The sequence below is a fragment of the Vicia villosa genome, linkage group LG7 (assembly GCF_029867415.1).
Source record: "Vicia villosa cultivar HV-30 ecotype Madison, WI linkage group LG7, Vvil1.0, whole genome shotgun sequence".
NCBI lineage: Eukaryota > Viridiplantae > Streptophyta > Magnoliopsida > Fabales > Fabaceae > Vicia > Vicia villosa.
In genome coordinates, this window is record NC_081186.1 from 91,712,098 (window position 1) to 91,728,557 (window position 16,460).

Consider the following 16,460-nt stretch of genomic DNA (forward strand, 5'->3'; position numbering starts at 1 on the left):
GCTCCCTTTAACGTGATCAACGGTTTGAAACTTGATTTTAGGGCGAAAAATTGATGGAGATTTATTGGGTTTTAGAGAGGGTTTTGAGAAGTTTTGGAGAAAAATGATGAAATAGTGAAGGAGGGAAATTTGTATATGCAGCAACAGTTTCGGAAATGAACTTCCGAAAATATGCACGGATTTTGAATTTTTTTTTGACTTCGGAAATGCATCTCCGAAAACACCAAAAAATTGGTGTTTTCGGAGATGCATTTCCAAAGTAAAAAAAAATCAAAAAAAAAAAAACTTCGGAGATGAATCTCCGAAGCAGGGGTAGTTTTGGTTTTTCGCTGGGGGTGACCCCCATAGGGAGGTGGGTAAAGAAATTTTCTAAATATTTTCTCCAAATTTTAGTATCATATTTTATTTTAATCTAACAGTTTTAATTGATAATTTATATTCTCTAGTGAGCAAAATATTTCTACAAATAATTATACAAATAAAATTAACATTGTATAAATTCCAATCTTATAACTTTTATTTTATTTCTATATTTTTTATTTAAAAAATATTAATTTAAAATGTCAAATATATATGTAAAAAAAAACTTTAAAAAATTACTTTTAAGTCCGTGAAATAAGCGAGTTGAACCTAACAAGATAAACCTGACGAGCTGAATCGAGATGTTCGTGAACTTCTAACAAGTCGAGTTTTACCTGAAAAAAAGTTCGAGATAAACTCGAACTCAAACTCAAACTCGGCCAATTCTTAACGAGTCGAGTTTGAGCTGGAAAAAAAATTCGTCATGAACTTGAACTCGGCCAAGTCTTAATGAATCAAATTGAGCCGAGGCAAGTTCGAATCAACTCGACTCATTTTCAACCAATAAAAAAATGACTATATTTCCTTTGAATAATTTTAATTGATGAATTGAATTGCTTTTTCAATTTAAATGTTGCTGGAATTCAAATAGTACTTGGTTATGTTTGACAAACTTTTAGTGCTTAATGTTATTGTCTCTTATATGATGAACCTTATTGATAAGTGTCAAAAGATAAATATATATATATATATATATATATATATATATATATATATATATATATATATATATATATATATATATATATATATATATATATATATATATATATATATATATATATATATATATATATATATATATATATATATATATATATATATATATATATATATATATATATTTTATACACATTCAATCTTAATGCACATTATAAGAGATAGAATATGATAATCATATAATTTTCTGTTTCAATTGAGTGTTTGATAAATAAAAAAATTTGATAGTTTAATTATGACATTTATTCTATATTATCTATATAGTGTATATTTTTATTTTAAATTTTGGTTAGCTTAAAAATAAGTAGGATATAGTAAGAAAATAAATTATTTATTTATTTTTATAAAATACATTTGTTAAAATTTTAAATTTTCAAAATATATATGATATAAATAAACAAAATTTAAAAATAAAAATAAAATTTTTTAAAATTAATATATTAAAAATAAATTTACAATTAAAAATGTAATATATATATAAAATTGGTTTAAATTTTGTAAAATTAAAAATCATATTTATATATTGTAGTTTTGTCTTTTTATATAATATATATCATTTCTATTTGCGACCTATCTAACTTACTTTTTTTTTTTGTAATTTTTTAAAATTGAAACTGATTATTTAGTAGTGCCACTGAATTTTTATGGAACTCATCTAATTTTTTTTATTATATTTAGATTATTAAATATTTTATACTTATGAAAATATTTATAATTTAATTTTAATATTTATCTTATCATAAACATGTATTAAATGCATGAAATAATAAAATAATTATATCATGTTTTTTTATTATGTATCCACCAAACAAATGATATGGTATTGTTTACAATGTTAGCATCATATCATATATTATTCTATCACGTTCACATACCAATTATGTCCCAAAAAGAAACAAATTTTTAGGGATGATAATCGATTACACCAAAAATGTATTCAACTACACCTCCGATTTTCTTCAAAAATTCATGTTCTAACTTAGTTTTTCAACAGCTAAAACACAATCAAATAGGTTCTAACATATTCTACCATTTTAAGAGGATCAAAACTCCATTAAAACAATACATGCACAACAAGTATCATCCTACCTCAAGAAGGTCATGAAATCATAACTGTTAGTTCCATGATTTTGGGTTGACAACAATTTTGTTAAAACATAGTGGTTCTTAACAATGCTGAGCGCGATGTCGTAACATCTTGACTATTACTGATACAGCTGAACTATAGCTTATATGGAAGAGAGATGTTATAACAGATTTCATGACATCCTGAATCAGAACATCAGTACAAGCTATTTTAAATCTTGACAGATTTGATTTGATTTTGTGATATTTCTGTTAAGACATATCTCAATTATATTCACAGGCCAAGAACATTTAAATTTGGAACTTTGGAATCAAATCACATCAGAATTAAAGTTTATAATATTGGTTGATTGAACTAATTAGGAAACTTAAAGATTTGTTCCAAGATTCAAAAGATGGCTCTGCAGATTTGGTGCAATCTCTAGCGTATGAACTAAGTAGAGATTGGGGCAAAGGTTGTGAAGCCCATTAACTGCCTAAAGACCATTTAAAGAGAATCCTAACCTATAGAAAAGTGTCTGGAGAATTACAAATTAGGGGAAGTCTTAGAGTTGCACTTTTGAGAGTCTCGTGTGTTCTTAGTCTCCCAAGTATCTGTTGATACTGGTGGTAGACTGTATGTCACTTCATTGTTTGTCAAGTTGCTTGTTCTCACTCAAAAGCCTTTAGGTAATGAGTTTAGTATTTTTCTCATTGTTTAAGCTTTTAAGCATAGAGTTGAGTGTTGTTCTTGATCGAAACTTTTAAGCAAGATCAAGTTTTGTTCTTGGTTGAAGTTGTGAAGCATGACTAAGTTTATTTTACTAGAAGTGTAGTCTTTCCTTGTCACCAGTTTGTGACTTGCTTATTTGAATGTGTGATCTTTCTATTTTAGTTTCTTTGGTCGCAGGGGGTGTGACTATTTTATCACTACGGTGATGGGAAGTGGGATGAGGATTTTCAGGTCTAGATGTTGACTTCTAGGAAGAAGTAGCGCTAGATAGTGATTAGGAGATAAGTTGTAAATAGGGGAGTTTAGCTTTGAACTAATACTGTTGATAGTGGACTTCTTTCTTAGATTGGTAGCCCCCAAATTAGGTGTTGTTTTCACTGAACTGGGTTAATGATTCTGTGTTATTTACCATTCTGGATATGTTTCTTGTTGGTAAATATGTGATCTGTCAGCAGATGATGTTAAGACATCTTTCCTGACATTATTATTTGTGTTGAGACATCAATCTCAATTTGTAAGTTGTGCTGGTTGTCACTCTGTAATTTATCTGCGCACAAAAGTTTTAGATGAATGTTATTATTCTGTATCAGGATCAAATGCCATAACATTTGTATTGATGTCATGTTCTGATGTTGGAACATCAATATTAACATGTTGTATTTGCCACTGTACCAGAGAAATTTCAATTGGTGTCAGAGCGGGCACCCTATCTATTAATTGGGTGAGCTTCAGGGAGATAATTTTCTGGTATTGCATGTCTCTGGAAAAACTAGAATACTAGTATTTTGGAATTTATTGATAGTAGAATCTTGAAGGTTGTCAAGATTATATCTCTGAAGGTGTGATCAATGGATCTCACAAGCTCTAGTCAGACTGATCATCACAAGAGGTGTGACCTATAATACTTGGGAGTTTCTCAAGTCCATTCATAAAGGCATATCCAATTGTTTTGGGAGGAAAGAGCATGACTTTTTCTTTCAAACTCTTCAGGAGGTCATTTCTAAATCTCTGAAGAAGGGTTGCTTTTCAATGCCATTATGCATTGTTATCATGTTCTGGAAAAATAGAAGATCAAAGCCAGATGTCAAAAATATTTTTTTTAACATCAACTAGATCCTTGATGTTTAAGTGAAGCTGGATCAACCGATATGAGAAGGCTTTGGACTTACTTTGGCAAAATGCCCTTCCTTTATCTAGAATCAACTGAAGGGGCCTTTTATCTCAAAATTTGTTCAGGACCGTGATCCTGATTTTGTACCTGTCTAAACAGGAAAGCGAGATTCTTTTGTGAACTTCTGCAATGAAGATTTAACTCATATGGGTTAGCTGCATCAAATGAAGATATTTGCAAGGGAAAAACAAAAGGTAATTGGATCTCAACTACAGGCTTTGAAGAATGATTGATTGTATACTATCTTTAACCTGCAGGATGAGATAACCTCTTTGAATTCCAAACTTGAAATCATGACCAAGTTTGTGAGAATGGTGAACAATTGGCTCTAGTATGCTGAGAAATTCTGCAAGATCATAAGATGATTGGAAGCCTAAAAGGAATATGGTTTTATTTTCAAGGCTTTGACAAGTAGAGAAAATTTTTAAGTGACATATATCTATTTCTATTCGAGGAAGAGCTGAGTAAATGATATCTTACAACATGTCTCAACATCATTCCTGACCTCGGTATTCTTAAGTTATTAACAGTAAAAATGTCACTTCTATGGGAAAGGATGAGCACATTAGGCCTCCTTAATCTCAAGATATTTCTATCCCAAAGGTTGACCAAACAAGGGACATGTTTATTGTGGAAATTGGTAAACAACCGCTGGTCCTCCCCAAGTCCTAAAACTAAGGGTTACTTGCAAGATCGACCAGTTGATCTTAGGACAAGTGCTAAGATTTATGGGGTTGCACTAGCTCTGTCGAGGGAAATGGCCTAAGAAACGGTTTTCTAAGGCTGTGACCAATGCAACGGTTTTCCAAACAATGTTAGGTTCGACTGTCAGATGACTCGTGACCGACAGGGACAAACCTATGTCTGATAATACAGACAAATCTAGACGTTGAGATCCTGACTTACTGTGGTGGCTCGTGATCGACAGGGAGTGTTAGATCCAGATTTTCTTCTAAACGAAATAAAGTGCAAATGACTCTTTTATGAACGTGAAAGTATAAAATGAATGTTGATTAACAAGTAAAGTACAAGTAAAAATGCAAAGATAAATGACTGAAAGATAAAAATTATGCATTGAAATAATGGTGGTGATTCACGTACATCAAGCACTCAACAACTCTTTCTTTCCTACAGTCAGAAATTGGGCAGAGTATTAGCAAGTAATTTGAATATACCAGCGAACACCTTTAACTTTACACAAAAACGACTTGTTTATAGTAGTACATAAGATAACCGCCTAAATTAATCTACGGCTGATAGTGAAGCAAAATGGCAACTGCTCCATGAGACTTTTCCATGTCTTTGGCGCCTGTAACTGTAAGGCACGATTCCAAGGAATAAGTACCCTTAGATTTTGAATTTGAAACTTCCCGCCATAGTTTCTTCAAAGTTCAATCGCTCTTGGTTTCGACGCTGACGCTTGTCAGGGATGCAAATGGAGATTTTCTGCTAAGTAAAATAGAAACCTATGTGACCGACAAGAACCCTTTCGACTATTTCATATGATTTCCACTTCAGTCGGTTCGACCTGCATGTGTCTTCGACATACTTTTCGTACATTTTCCATGTGAGCCTTAATTTCTTGAAAACGCCTCTATTCTTAAGCCTCTTCCCTTAACTTCTAAGGTCACCAGTTGGGTATACTTTTATTTTCTGTTCATAAAAATCTTAGGGTAACAGGACAAAACACAATGAAGGTGTTTTCCTTTATTTTTTAAGAAGACTAGTATATCTTCTTTGATACTAGTTATTCGAAATACACGAGTGGAATAAAAGAGTCGTGATGTGCAAAAGTATCACTCCATCTCTGAGATGATTAATGGAACAAAGTAAACTAGTCTTGTTAAGGTTCTACTTGCTGATAGAATTAATGACTAGTATGATAATCATAAGTCAGTTGTGTGACCAAGTTATGAAGATAAGATATATTGTCTGGTCACTATCAAGATGAATGGAGATACATAAAGGATAGTTTTTATTTGTGGGGTTCCTCAAGAATCCACTAGCTCATCTACATGCTCGCTGATCAAAAGCAAGATGAAGCCTAGTTGTCATACTGAAGTGGCAAAATTAGACTGTTGACAAAGTTTTAGAACTTCCTACCAAAGGTTCAATAAAGATTTATTCAAGGTGGGAAATTTATCTTTAAGGTTGTTGATGATTTTTCTACAAGAATATCTTGTTTATTTCATGACAAAGAAAAATAAAAAATCTTCATCATCTCCTTCAAGATACCAGAAGGATGAACTATGCTGATGGCATAAGTTATGATTTCTCCAGAACCTAAGTCAATGATTCAATCAAGGAGAAAGAGTATGATGTCCAAACAGATGTTGGAACATCATCTAAGCAGATTGCCACTCCAAAAGAGATTCTAAAAGAACTTGTAAGCACTGAATCAAGTAGCTTTCAAGTCATCAATGTTTTCTCCAAACCTAAACTAATTCATTTAAGAGAATTCATTATTTGGAATTTGTACCACCTCTATTTAAAAGATGGAATATTTTATTATGGTGAATTTAGGAGTTGAATTATGAGCCAAGTCTGATAATTTGTTTCTTCTTAAGAAACAATTTGTGTTCTTTTGATCAATAATGAGCTAATCATGATCATTAACAAGGGCCATGTATTATTTGTTTTTGATGCTAAAAGAAGAATACAATATCAATCAGAATGTTTTTGACATTGTATTGTGGTAAATGTTTTAAATCCAAACATTCAAGGATGTTAGTATGCTTAGCTAAGAGCATTCTGTATCAGGATCAGATGCCATAACATATGTCTTGATGTCACATTCTGATGTTGGAACATCAATATCAACATGTTGTATCTGCCACTCTACCAGAGAAATTTTCAATAACAACCATAAGAAGTTCATGCATCCCAACATGGAGATCATAGAATCACAACATGTAATGATATAACATGGTGATCACACACATTTCAACAAGTAATTCATACCATTTGCACGCATAAAGAACACATAACACACACACACATCATACAAGAAAGAACAATTATCATAAAATAAAGCCATTTCCCTCATGCTTTCCTAACGTGGTACTAATTCCTAATCAAACCTAACTAGAACCCGTCTCAAACTTGTAAGTTATGGTTTAAGCCTGAAATGATGGGAAATTGTGGTGATGATGAGAATCGATAATCATAAGCTTCCTTGATGTATTCTTCCTCAAGACTGCCTCAAAAGTTCCATATGCAATTGAAGAATAGCTCTTTGGCTTTAAAATTTTCCCTTCTTCCTCTAAATTCCGCCCCCTTCTCTATCTCACCACTATCTCTTTTTCTTTTCAAGTTTGTTGGATTTTAGAAAAAGTAAAACACAAGTGAAATGAGGAAAAATCTCTTCCAATTACCTTAAATAATGCCCTTGCATAAAGACTTATTTGCCTATTTCATTACATCAAGTATACTAATCAAGCCATTGCTTCCTAATTAGGGCTTATGACCATGATTAGGGTTGCATTTCCTCGTTACAAGTAAATCACTCATTTAACCATACTAGTGCATAATGACTATATTGGAAACTAGTAATGAGAGGCCTATGGCATTACATTCTTCCCCTAATTTAAAACGTGTCCTCAAATTTAGAAATTTAGCTGAAAAGATGAGGATACGAATCTTGCATCTCCAACTTAAGCTCCCAAATGGCTTCACCCGGATGCGATTTCCCCCAAAAGACATTTACGGGAGTTATTTCCTTCTTCCTTAACACCTTAATTGCGTAATCCATAATTCGGCTCGATTGAGTTTAAAGGAGAGACCTACTTCCACTTCAACAATATACGAAAGAATAGGTCGCAAAAAATCTGTAATAAATTTCCAAGGTTGTGATACATGAAATACATCATAAAATCCGAACAGTAAAGACAACAATGCTAACTCTTACACTTTTAGCCACACATTTTTTTCTTAAGAATCTATTCCAAGTTTTCTTGTAGAATTGCCTTCCCCTCAATAATTTTAATCAATTTTAATGAAGTTGATGGAGGATGTTCTCCCTATCTTTCACCAAAAATAAACCTTTAAAATGAAATATCTAAAGTGTATATGTATATAATTTCAAAATTGTTTGAGACTTGCTATTCTTACACCAAGAATCATACACCATACATTTACACCTTAGAAAATACACCATAAATATATGTTTGTCTATGTCAAAACATTGAAAAAATAATTATTATACATTCTAAATACATAAAATAGTATAATATCAAGGTGTAGGTGTCACATTTAGTATAAGAATATCATTTCTCAAATTGTTTTTGTTTTCGTGGGAAATATTTGGCTTCTCTAAACCATTTGATTTTAACCGGTTTATTTTATATGTATATAATTTCAAAATTGTTTTTGTTTTCGTGGGAAATATTTGGCTTCTCTAAACCATTTGACTTAAACCGGTTTATTTTATGAATCGGATCAAAGCCAGTTTAGACCCGGTTTATTGTTTCTATGTACTGGTGAATTTCACTGCAACTTCAAATTTTCGAACACCCTAACCTAACCACAAACTCCGCCGCAAACGAAACCTAAACGACGACGTTTCTCTGTTCATCTTCAACCTTCATCTCTCTGCAAGTTCAGTTTGAAAATTGAGGAACAATGAGAAGACCTAAATCCAAGCAGTTTCGCAAACAACAACGACTCTCAGAAGAAGATGAGATTAAGCAGCTGAATTCATGGATTCAGTTCCAGAAACCAGATTCCGGTGTGAACCCAATGTCTCTACCACCTCTCCCCAAAAACTCCCCCGTCGGTCACCTCGGCGACAATATGTTCTCCCGCTACGCCGGCGTGGTGCGGTTTGAGCAGTTGCCACTGTCGAAGAAAACCAAAGACGCATTGCGAGCATGCAAGTTCGTTTCCATGACTGATATTCAAAGAGCTTCTCTTCCTCATGCACTATGTGGCCGTGATGTTCTCGGTGCCGCCAAAACTGGCTCCGGGAAAACACTTGCTTTCATTATCCCAGTGAGTGTTTCAGTAATTATATTAGGGTTAGGTTGGGGATATGTTTTATTTGCTTTTGAAACTTGAGTGATTATGGTGAAACTTTCATGTATATACTTGATTGTTTGTGTTCTTTTTAGTGAATCAGTATTTAGCTAATTTAGTCCTTTAATTGAATGAAAGTGTTCGATTTTAGGGTTTTAGTTATCAGCTATGTAGCACCGACATATGTGAAAAGAGGTGTGTACTTGTCCGTAACAAACACTTGCACCGACCCTTGTGATTACTTCTAATTTATTCAATTTTTTCAAATTATTACTGGTATTGCCGTGTTAGTGTTGGAGTTGTGTTTGGTGTCACAAGGCAAATTAGAAAGATTAATGCCTAAACCATCAATTAGTCTAAAAGTAACACTATACTTAGTCCCTAAAGTATATAAAAATATTTAGTTCTTTAACTATATGAAACCCTATATGAAATAATGTTAAAATTAGTTCCTGCTGTTATATATTGGCAAGAGATTCTAGGAATTAAAGAGACAGATTTTAGGGATTAGTTTGATGAATTTCATATAGTTTTAAGCTCTGTAGCACCTACCGACCCCTCTGAAAAAAGGTGTGTCTGTGTTAGTTTTCAAAGCTGACACCGACACTTGTGATTAAGTTTAATTTATTCATTTTTTCAAGTTATTACCGGTGGCGACATGTCAATATCAGTGTTGTGTTTCTAGTGTCCGTGCTTCGTAGGTTTTAAGTACTATTTATTATTTTCATATGGTTTAGGGACTGAATAAAAGAGAAAGTGATAAGTGTTTTACTAAATTAGTGGTTTACTTGAGATTAAATTGTTAACTCCTAGAAGTTTGTGACCAAAATGATGATTTGGTTTTTGTTTGTTAATATTTGTTTGGTTTTTGAGGATTTGTTTTGTGAATGATAGGTTTTGGAGAAATTGTATAAAGAGAGATGGGGACCTGAAGATGGGGTTGGGAGCATAATAATATCACCTACAAGAGAATTAGCTGGTCAGATATTCGAGGTGTTGAATTCTGTTGGGAAGTACCATGGTTTTAGTGCTGGTCTCCTCATTGGTGGTCGTAAGGATGTTGACACTGAGAAAGAACGTGTCAACGAGCTCAACATTTTGATATGCACACCTGGTCGCCTTCTACAACACATGGATGAAACTCCTAATTTTGATTGTTCACAGATGCAGGTCTATATAATATCTTTATTTCTTGTTTCTTGGAATAAATTGACTGAGAATTGCAATCAAACATTTTATCGTCTCAATTTTTGTTTCAATATTTTTTTAACAACCCCGTGAACTTTTCTATGCATTGTTGACCTTCAATTTTGTGCCTCCTTAATAGCAGCTTCCTAGGTGATTTTGTAACACTGGTTGAAATCATAGTATCTTTGTGGTTATGTTTTTATATGGTTGAGTCCTTGACTCCTTGTTAAGCATAACATAATAAGGCTAAGTTTGGATTAGCTTTTAACTTATAGGAGCTTTCCAATTAAAATGAGTTTATGGTTTTCTCCTAATAAGGGAAGTCCATATTAACCCATAGGAGTTTATGGAGTAATTAAAGGAGAGTTTGGAGTTAGTTTCAGCTCATACGAGAAACCATTGCTTCAAAAAACTCTTGACTCTTAATAAAAATACTTGTAGATATTATTGGATTCTTTTTAATTTCTATCTTTTCAAAAAGCGTTTGTTAGGAAGTTTATTGAAAATAGCTCTAATTTTATGTTCCAAAGTAGGCTGTTTTATTTTTGCTAGATGAACCTGATCACAGATATTTATCTTTTGTAAAAATAGTTGACAATTGAATGGACTTGGATACAGGTGTTGGTACTAGATGAGGCTGATCGTATTCTTGACAGTAAATTCAAGAAGGATCTAAATGCAATCATCTCACAGTTACCAAAACGTAGGCAAACTATGCTTTTCTCAGCAACTCAAACAAAGTCAGTTCAAGATCTTGCAAGGCTAAGTTTGAAGGACCCAGAGTATCTGAGTGTACACGAAGAGTCTGTGGCTGCCACTCCTACTCTCTTGAAGCAAATTGTGATGATTGTTCCTCTGGATCAAAAGTTAGATATGCTGTGGACTTTCATAAAGACCCATCTACAGTTCAGAACAATTGTCTTTCTATCAAGTTGTAAACAGGTAACTCCACTTCTCTCTCCTTTGTCAAGGAGATTTTTCTACTTGATTGGAATCACATTTTCTGAAAAATAGTTTTTCAAAAAAGTTTACAAAATGAAAAATTAAAAACAGTTTGCAGCTGAAAAATTAAGTACTCAATCATCTGGCCCTTAGTCTGCATTTGTGGAACTTCTGTTCTGGTTTATCAGCTGTACCGATTGTATTTTATTGTAATTGGAAGGCTTTTAAAGGATTTGCAGAGGACAAAATGTCGACAATTCTTACATTTAAACAGGGAGAAAGTATTTCCTTTACAAAGATTTGTGTTGATCATGTGTATGTGTTTTTTTGGTGCAAATTTCCACTCTGCTCAGAAATCTTCCATATCATTAACCATTCACATCCCTGTTTAATAGGTAAACTATGTCTATGAGGCATTTAGAAAACTTCACCCTGGCATACCGTTGAAGTGCCTCCATGGGAGGATGAAACAAGAAAAAAGAATGGCAATATATTCCGATTTCTGTGAGAATCGCTCAGTTCTCTTCGCAACTGATGTGGCTGCAAGAGGCCTTGATTTTAATAAAGCAGTTGACTGGGTTGTTCAGGTGAGTGTTTTGCTTGCTTCTTGTCTCAATACAAGTTTTAAAGCTTTCAGGTGGGGGTATTGGAAGGTAAAAGCTTCTTATTATGGTTAGAATCTAACTTTTCTCTTACATTTATGTAGGTAGATTGTCCTGAAAATGTAGCATCTTACATACATAGAGTTGGCCGTACTGCTCGTTATAAATCTGATGGAAAGTCAGTTTTATTTCTATTGCCTTCAGAAACTCAAATGATTGAAAAGTTAGAAGCAGCAAAGGTTCCAGTGCATTTACTCAAGGTACATTTGCTCTGGAAATGCATTTAACATCGACGTCATATTTATAGATGTCATTTTCTTATATGGCTTGGTGTCTGTGTCATGTTTTCTCTAACATATTTGCTTACAATGCTTTATTTGCTGATTATTCAGCCAAAGAAAGAAAAACTGCAACCAGTGTCCAGCTTGTTGGCATCTTTACTAGTCAAGTACCCAGAACTTCAGCAGCGAGCCCAAAGGGCATTTGTCACCTACTTGAGATCCATCCATCTCCAAAAGGATAAAGAGATCTTTGATATTTTGAAACTTCCTATTGATGAGTATTCAGCATCATTAGGTCTACCGATGACCCCCAAAATCCGTTTTATAAACCAGAAAATTAAATCTAAAGCTTTGTCAACAAAATTAATTTTAGCTGAACCAGTGGATCCAAACCAGGAAAATGTCACAGAAGGTTCTAGAGAAAAGCTAGACACAGTTGTTGTCAGAGACGAGGAAATTGAAAACGATCTTCTTCTACCAGTTGATACCTCAAAGAAAGACGACACAAAGTCAGCTGATATTGGAGATTTAATGTACGTCCCTATATTTGGTATTTTTATAATTTCAATTGGGGCATACAAGTCTTCTGGTTTCACATTACTGAGAATGAGACAAGTGGAAATTCTAAATTGAAGCTTGTGATGGCTCGTGAAAAATTCACAATCTGATTTGTTTTAAGTAGGATTTGTGTTATTTCTTGGTCGGAATCATTTGGCGCGGAGAGTCTTGAGCTTGTACTTTTTCTTTTACTGATTTAGATCTTTCGTATGCAGACCAGCAACTCGTTTATTAAAGAAAAAAAAGCTCAAGATTAATGTGCATAGACCACTTGGGAATCGGGTTGTATTCGATGATGAAGGCAACACACTTCCTCCACTAGCCAGGATTGCTGGCACACAAAGTGGCAAGGATTCATTGCTAATTGATCCAGGTATGTGCAACTGAAGCCATATTTTATCTATTATCTCGACGTACCTAAACTCCAAATTTTCTCCCTTTCCTATTGTTTTTCTTTTTCAAGCTGATTCAAAACTTAAATCTATAACTTCAATCTTAAGGTCTTTTGTTTTGGAAGTCAAATTAGACAAAGGAAATATGGTGTGTCAACTGGGTGGGTTGTCCCATTCTATCTTTTTTAGTAATGGTAAATAAGCATCAGGGCTTCATTTCTTTCGTTATTTTTATAATTTTATTTAAATGGTAAATTTGTTTTAAAACTTTAAATTAAGTGCACAATAAAGAATATGACAGCCATTAATTCCCAATAGATTCTGCGACATAAGACAATTTCTGTGTATGGTAGTATGATACCCCTTATCCTTTCGTATTTTTTGTTGTATGTGATCATTGTTGAGTTCAACCTAATCATGGCTAGTCCCCATCTGTTCACAATATGTGATCATTGCTAAAGCATGCAATATCTAAGTATCTGATCTTCATGCAGAACAAAAAGCTGAATACTATAAAAGGATGCGAGAGGATTTGAAGAAGGCAGACAAGGAAGACAAACTTGTAGAGCGTCAGCGACTTAGAGAAAAAAGAATCAAGCAGAAAATGAAATGGAAGGCTGATAATATGGAAGAAGAGGACAACCAAGATGATAACTCTGAGCTAGAAGAAGACGAAACTATAAACAAACGCCATAAAAAGAGTAAAGTATACTTTGATAGTGACAGTGACGAAGGTGGAAGAAAACAAGTCACAGGTAATCAAGGTATTACTTTAGAGGAGCAAGAAGCGTTGGCTTTGAAGTTGTTGCAATCCATGCAAGCATAGGATACAGGTAATCAAGGTATTACTTAGGAGGAGCCAGAAGCGTTGGCTTTGAAGTTGTTGTAATCCATGCAAGCATAGGATACAGGTATATGACATTTAATCACAGCAAAAATGTGAAAAATGGAGGAAATTTTGATCGCATTAGAGAAGTTTAATGAACAATGAATTTTGCAGCATTCAATGAATTGGCAAATTATAGATGAGTTATACCAGCTACTTTTGGCTGGTTACAATTTTGATTTTTTATGGATGAGTTATACTAGCTTCTTTTATCGATGTTGAACTGGACACGTTTTTTGTGGTTGTTTTGAAGGCAGTTTTTTTCTTTCAATTAATATAATTTTAAGTAATGATTTGGTTGTTTAGTCTTTTTTATTTTTTTTATAATTACACTATATTTCTTTCTTCCAACTAAATCTTAGGTTGTTGATTTTAATCTAACCCAGACTTATACTCCACTATCTTGATATTGTTTAGAACTTTATAATAGAAGAGACACCCACTTGAGTTTTTCAATTGCACACAATTCAAGATGTCAAATGAGGGAGACCCTTAATTTTATCTCATGTAACTGCTGCACTAAAGACTGGAGAAAATAAAGGAGTAATGAATACGTTCCCTAACCATGCACAAACGAGGTGGTTGAAGATTAAAAATGATATTACTCACGGAAAATGTTATTCCATATAAAGAAGGCCATCAAATGACATTTACAAAGAGATGTGTGTAAGTATGCTTTAAAATTTTGAGTGATGAAGAGAAAAATAATAGGGTTTGAGATTGTCATAAATCCAAAAAGAGCATTGCTATTAGGGGTGTTCATGGGTGTGGGTCGACCCACGAACCCGATAACCCAAATCGAACCAACTCATAAATTACCCGAACTCATTCATTTATGGATATACCCAACCCACAACAATTCATATAGTTTTGGTTCGGGTATCGGGTTTGAATTTTGCAACCCGTGAATCCATTGACCCAACCCATTGATGTCACATTATTAATTTCTTATTTTTTATATTATTATTTTAAATAAAAATATAAATTATTATCTCATTACTAACCATATTTTTTCTAAAAAAAGTTTTATTCTCCACCAATGATATTACTAAATAAATGAGTTTACGTAATTCTAAGACTAAATTTTGTTTCTTATTTTCTTCTGTATCATTTCCAATTTACGTATTTTATAAAAATAACGTGTCTTGTAAAATTTTATACTATTATCTAGTGTTATGTCATGTTGATAAATATTATTAGATATTATATGGTGTGCTTCATCCATTTTGTGTGTTAGAAATGAGCATAAATGTATCGAATTGTGTTACAATATTTTTAAATTGAAAAAATTTATTATTATTTTATTTAAAACACAACCCACGAACCAAACCCAACTCAACCCATAAATGCACGGGTCGGTTCGGGTTGGTTTTGATAATAGAATTGCGCGTTGGATAGCGAACCCAACCCATTAAAGTTTGAACGGGTTGGATAACGGGTTAGGCCAAACTCAGTCCAACTCAACTCATATACACCCCTAATTGCTATTGGTAATCATGGAGTTATAATAATTCATGGGCGGGTGGTTATTAAACTAGTTCATCCAATCACATCAAAATATAATTTGTTTTTGAGAATTTGATTGACTATTTTCATGTAACTCTTTTGTAATTTCTTGTAACAATATTTGTAAATATAAAAAAAAAGGAAAACCGCCCTTTCCCTTATAGAAGAACCGTTTGATCGAACCGGAAAAACAAGTTTCTTTGTGTTCTTGTCTTTTAGTTTTTCTTGCTTGCAGAGGATTTTCCTCCACTCTTGGAAAGTTACATAGTTATTGTGTTGCTTGCATCAATTTATTTTGATTGTCATTGTTCTTTCTCCCACACATCATATTTTTTAGTATGTTTAAAGCAATCAATAAATTTACTAGATTTGTTAAAGTGGCGTCGATCGAAAGATAACTTATTTTGTTTACAAGTGAACATCATGAGTTCTACATGGCTGATCAAGATATTTTTGGAGACAACGATTTTGGGATGTGGAAAGGGAAAATGCAAGCAATTCTAACTCAAAGTAAATGTATTAAATCATTGAAGTTGAGACATTGATGCTAGCATGCCTAAAACAACAACTTTATTCATTTCGAATAGTAGAGAACAAATTTATAGTGGAGCAGTTGACAAAATTTCAAAAGACTATTGATGATCTGGAGAATATAGAGGTGAAAATAATGATGAGGATAAAACTCTATTCTTGTTAAGCCCATTACCCAGATCCTTAAAGCACTTCAAGAATGTCCTTCTTTATGGAAAAGAATGTACTATTATTTTGGATGAAGTCCAAACGATTGTAAGATCTAGGGACTTTTCAAAGGTGAAAGAATTGAAGATTGACAATAGAGGTGAAGACTTGAGTGTCTCAAGAGGAGGGAGTAGCGTGGATGAATGTCTAAATCAAATAGGTTCGATAAGTCAAGGTTAAAATGATTCACTAGTTAAAAAAATTTCACTTCATTAGGGGTTGCCTCGAGAAGATAGAAATGATGATTCTGTTCACATTGTAATTTCCTTCGGTGAAGATAGTTATGAGAGTGTAGAATGCACTAG

At 33.2% G+C, this 16,460-nt stretch overlaps 1 protein-coding gene across 1 annotated transcript; it reads left to right on the plus strand.

Moving 5' to 3' along the window:
- The first annotated feature begins 8,519 nt into the window (after positions 1–8,519).
- Positions 8,520–14,027, plus strand: LOC131615811 (DEAD-box ATP-dependent RNA helicase 32). The gene is made up of 9 exons (XM_058886971.1): positions 8,520–9,038; positions 9,957–10,232; positions 10,869–11,192; positions 11,588–11,779; positions 11,899–12,054; positions 12,187–12,608; positions 12,849–13,006; positions 13,520–13,858; positions 13,937–14,027. The coding sequence occupies exons 1-8, from the start codon at positions 8,670–8,672 to the stop codon at positions 13,849–13,851; spliced, it is 2,229 nt and encodes a 742-aa protein (XP_058742954.1). The 5' UTR covers positions 8,520–8,669; the 3' UTR covers positions 13,852–13,858; positions 13,937–14,027.
- Positions 14,028–16,460: the final 2,433 nt, after the last annotated feature.